At 41.3% G+C, this 5152-nt stretch overlaps 1 protein-coding gene across 1 annotated transcript; it reads right to left on the bottom strand.

Annotated features, from left to right (window-relative positions):
- Nucleotides 1–935: 935 nt before the first annotated feature.
- On the bottom strand, nucleotides 936–4623 carry LOC140929602 (uncharacterized). The gene is made up of 2 exons (XM_073379349.1): nucleotides 4044–4623; nucleotides 936–2075 (listed from the first exon to the last, which is right to left on the bottom strand). The coding sequence occupies exons 1-2, from the start codon at nucleotides 4621–4623 to the stop codon at nucleotides 1207–1209; spliced, it is 1449 nt and encodes a 482-aa protein (XP_073235450.1). The 3' UTR covers nucleotides 936–1206.
- Nucleotides 4624–5152: the final 529 nt, after the last annotated feature.

Raw genomic sequence — 5152 nt, 5'->3', positions numbered from 1 at the left:
TGTTGTAAATTATCTAGGTTAAAGGAACACTACAAGTTCTCAAAAAGGATTCTGCTGGGAAGGCAAACTTATACCCCGTTCACACCAACGCTTAAACATGTTTAAATAATGTTTAGTTAAACTCAGTTTAAAATAAAAACAGTTCACATCGCACTTTGACGTAATCTAAACATGTTTAAAACATGTTTAACTAAACAGCCTGTAGGAAGTAGTTACCCTGCGAGCAGAGACTACATTTGCGCGGTATGAGCTGGCGTGCGAAAAGTTTGCTTGCGAATCGCGTGACGAATTTCGCGCATGCACCATGGAAAATTGAACGCTTGTCGGCAGAGGCTCCTTTTTGCACGCCAGCTCATAACGCGAAAATGTATTCTCTGCTGGCAGGGTAGGAAGTCAAAGTGGCGGCTCCAAAAAAAGTTCGCAGAAGAACGTGGGAGGACCGGGAGACTAGAGTTTTGCTCGAAAAATGGGGAGACGAAAAATTCCAGCTAAGATTGAAGTCCTGTACTAGGAAAAAGCCAATATGGCAAGAAATTGGCGACTTTTTAACGGCCTGTGGATATATGAAGACCGCGACGGAGAAGCCTGCAAGACCCGCCCCCACACTCTTATAACGGCACATCGCCAATACGAAGACGAACTTAAGAATACGGGAAACGCTACACCATTCTTCGACGAGCTAGATAAAATACTACCCGATAAGCCGAGTACACAACTAAAAGTTGTCATCAACTTGACAACAATTGTTACGGCATCATCATGTGAAGACGAAAGTGAAAATATTGAGATCATCCCGAAGGGCAGAAACAGCAGCAGCAGCGACAACAACAGTAGTAGCAGTAGCAGTTCTTCTGAATTATTTCAGGAGCATGTATTGCCAGGTACTTTTCAGAGTTAAAGTGAGTTGTATCACGTTAGTTGATGGTATTATACTCTGTTTATTGATCTGATTGGTCAAATACGTCGCGATGTAACTGGTCGTCTGTCAGTTAAGCGATAATGTTATTGGCTATGAAAACTCGTAATTAATTAGTAATTGGTGCGTTTCGATCCGTCCATTGTCACAGTTGAACAATCGTCTATTGTTAGTCAAATTGTCAGTTTTCCAGTCGTTCTCTCGTAGTTAGTTTTTCTTAATATCGTCAATAAGTCGCTATACTGTAAATGGCTTTTTAAAACCATTTTCAGAGCAGTATGAGCAAGGAATTATTCTTTCATTTTGTAATTAACTTTACATGCGCAAGACTGTATACTTTCGTCCTGCGTCATCACAAATAATGTTTGGCCGTCAGTGGGATCGGTGAAGATGACGGTAGGATAAAATCCCTTCTTTCTTTTCTCTTTCAGCATTTTTTCCCTTTTTCTCCATTCTTCATTGGTGTTGTCAACTTGCCAGGCGTAGCACTGCTTCTGGGGCATCTTTGTCATGACTACAAAATACATTTCCAACTCAATTGAGTAACAAATACCTGTAATTATTTTCTCAGCTTGATAGCCCATCTGTATTTCAGTCTCAACATCGCTCCAAGCCTCGCGGGTGAACCACATCTGTGATTTCCTCTTGTACTTTTCAACGTCCTTTGTCATGATGATACAAAATGACGGACCCAGGGTAGCACAGGCAGTAATTTTAAAGCCATCGTCCCAGTACCCTCTGATTCTGGACGTACTTCTTAAAACTGCTTGTGTGGTACCATATCCTTCCATAAGAAATACTCCAAAACCGCTACCTTCGTCACATGCAAGGGAATAAATCCTCCTTGTCTTTTTGCTTTGTTCCCTTACAAAAGCAAGAAAAGTGTCAAAGTCTTTATGAATCCCCCAGCTAACTGCAGGTCTTGGATAGTGAAGCTTGGACTTTACAAAATATGCAGAGAGGTATCCATTATGCATACTCTGAGAAGAGACAATTCTATGCGAGTTTTTTATAAAACTGCCCAGAAATCCTGAGTAAGAAATTAAATCAAATCCACTGGTAATTGGAAAGTCGAGCAAATTTCCTCCACTGTACATTGGCTCTGTAACGGGGCGTTCTTTCTTTCCAGTCATAAACAAAGTCAAATCTCCACCTTTATCTAAAAAAAGATTTAAAAAAATCAACTAAAGGATGAAACATCATTTAAATTAAATACTTATATAGTTAACTCTCGAACCATCCTCGGAGACCCAGGGGCAGTCAGTCGGGTCGGGAGAAAGGGCGCGACGAAAGTTTTCAAGTACGGGCGAAAGAGGCCCTGGTTACCGACTCTCACCGAACTATTTCCAAAAATTCAAGCTGACTCCGGCTCCTTATTGGGCACAAAAAATGCTTTGTATTATTGTGCCCAATCGGCGAACAGTTTCTCCTGAGTTCTCTTCGTGAGTTCGTACACGACGCAAATTGTCTCGCCACACGTTCAACAAGCTTGTGCGTGCAAGGGAAACTTTTCTTTTCTATTTCCCTTACCAGAAACGAAGGAACTACCGATGAGTCGAAAAAACGTTCGGGATGCTATCAGCAGGAGCAATTCAGTTTGCCCCGAGAATATTCTGTTTTTGACACATCACGATGTATCGTAAATAATAGTAATATAAAGATGCGGCGGCGACGAGAGAGTCAAATAAGCCGGATGATACCTTGACAAGGCAAAACAACAACTTTGCACGTGCATCACACTTTTTTGTACATTTCTTTGCCGTCAACTGCACGACTACCCGTGAAACTGCCTAATTTGCTATTTTGTGAAGGACGTAAACAAGCAATGACAAAATTCACTCTCTTCATGAACTTGGATATGTTGATAGAAATTCAGCTCCAGAAGAGTTCGCTTGCCTTGTCAGAGTAAGCAAGTAGGAATAATCACGATAAAAACTGAAAAAAATGTGAATTCTCTTTTCCATGCGATGTTTTCGTAGTTGTCAGCCGTCGTGGTATCTTTAAAAATTGCCTAATATTTACGGAAGACGTGATCGATGCAAACGTGAATACCTGTTGTAAGCTCAAGCTTGTATTTTTGGAAAAGCGTCTTTAGTTTTCGGGCAGACAGTATTTTGAAATCAGATGGGTATTTTATATCAAACTGAAAGTTTCCTGACTACGTGCATTTCTTTGGTGCATGAGCCAGACAAGCGTGATCGAAACAATAGCCGTCGTGTACGAACTCACGAAAAGAACTCAGGAGAAACTGTTCGCCAATTGGGCACAATAATACAAAGCATTTTTTGTGCCCAATAAGGAGCCGGAGTCAGCTTGAATTTTTGGAAATAGTTCGGTGAGAGTCGGTACCCAGGGGCTCTTTCGCCCGTACTTGAATACTTTCGTCGCGCCCTTTCTCCCGACCCGACTGACCGCCCCTGGGTCTCGGAGGATGCTCTCGGACGTACAAGACGGGATACCATCCCCTCCTTCCTCAACCGAAAGATTTTTTTCCATACTTAGCCGCGACTAAAGAAAAAAAAAAACAGCTATGCGGACATTGTAGGTTAATTTTAAACAAACATTAACCATTTGATTTTTCCTTATATTTTTTTGTCTCTGTTTTCTTGCCATGAGGATGAGTTTACTGTTTTTCTAATAGATAGTCTACCTTAAACGACAAAAAGACGCATGAACAATTGTCTTTTTATCTGCTAAGTTAGTAAAATGGTCAGTTTTATATCAAACGAATAATTAAAAAAACTCCTTCCCACATCCCAGCCTAGAAAGGCAATTGCTCGACGTGATTGGCCGAGCAGAGCGCGGTAAAATTGGTAATGATAACAATGCCAACCGATATTGCAAGCTAATTGATGAGTTAGTACCATCCCACCGAAACGCCTCGACAAAGGTCATCGAAAAGATCTTGAAGTACAAAGACCTTGTCGCCCTTTGAGATGTGTTCTTCCTGTTCTTGCCATGTTTTTAGCTATAATTTCGCCTAGTTCTTACTCTTGAAACAAGTGAAATGTCCGCCTTTACAACTTTATACTACGGTGGGGGTATGACTTTGAGTGTAGGTCCGAGGGTTAAACCTGAAGCGCATTTTGCTACGTTCTAAAAGTCAAAGTATACATAATTAACACACCTGGCGTATCAAAAGCGTTTGAGTAATCAGGACAGGCTGAAAGACATTCAAAACCATCAATTTCGTTGTTGAAACAAAAATTTGCCCAGTGTCCACTATAACAAGCATCGCTGAAGATCATTGGGTAGAAACAGTCCTCAGGCACCAGGTCCGAAATTTCTTGGATACTGATTGTCCCATTAGCAAAACACCAGTTGCCAGAACCAATCTCACCATGCCCAGTATAGTACAACATAGGATGCGCTTCCTTAGCCTTGCATATGTCAAAAAAATTGATAACATGTTCAAGAGCTCTGTCTTTGGTTAAATAAAGATCTTTGACTGTGTTATACAGCTTTGGTCTAACCAAATCCTCCATGTTGACCAAATCACGAGTAACACCGGCAAGAAATGCGCCATTCCCATCTCCAGGGTCATCTCTGGGTCTTCGTTTGGAAATTTCAATCCCTTCTGGTGGATTAGTAGCACCTGATAGCAATAGCCAAATGGTGGACTCATCCGTTGGTTTCCACTCTGACCACCGATCGATTCGGCCGACATTTGATCCCTGTGCAATTGCTGAGCCGGCAAGTCTTGACATGTTTCTGATAAGAAAGTACGTATCAAAATTTTTAGATCCCACTTTATTTTGTAATTTTCATTACAGCAAAATTCATTCTCTTACAGGTGAATTCCACGATGAATTCCACGCGAAAACCGATATCGAACGAATTAAGAAGTGATGAGTACGACAGGGTAAAATTTTACATGCAAGTGAGGGCTTAAGGCCGTTTAGATCCGTGTCCCGTCTTATGCTGAAGAGCGCATGAAGAGCTTTTTGTCAAAGGTATTCAAGCGAAAGTGCAAAATTTCAGGAAGATGTGATGCGAGTGCCTAGGTAAGTATCAGCTGGTTTTCAAAAAAATCAAAACCGTTCAATACATAAAGTCCAAAATCTGGGAAATGAAAGGAGTTACATATACAAAGACCCTCGCCAAGATTCAGGTCAGAGGAATATTTCGTATACGAGATATCCGAAGAAATGTTTTACCCAAACTTATAGAGATTTGTATGGAGACGCCACGCTGGAGCTCACCTGGATGAGCTCCAACATGGCGGACGGAAACCAA

The sequence above is a fragment of the Porites lutea genome, chromosome 3, assembly GCF_958299795.1.
Source record: "Porites lutea chromosome 3, jaPorLute2.1, whole genome shotgun sequence".
Taxonomy (NCBI): Eukaryota; Metazoa; Cnidaria; class Anthozoa; order Scleractinia; family Poritidae; genus Porites; species Porites lutea.
This window is presented reverse-complemented; position numbering and strand designations above follow the sequence as displayed.

Bases quoted from the DNA above. Each gene is read 5' to 3' on its own strand.
- LOC140929602 (XM_073379349.1), bottom strand. From the start codon at position 4,623: ATGTCAAGACTTGCCGGCTCAGCAATTGCACAGGGATCAAATGTCGGC. The intron at 2,076-4,043 runs GTGTGTTAATTA...ATCTTTTTTTAG, and splicing joins AAACGCTTTTGATACGCCAG to ATAAAGGTGGAGATTTGACT.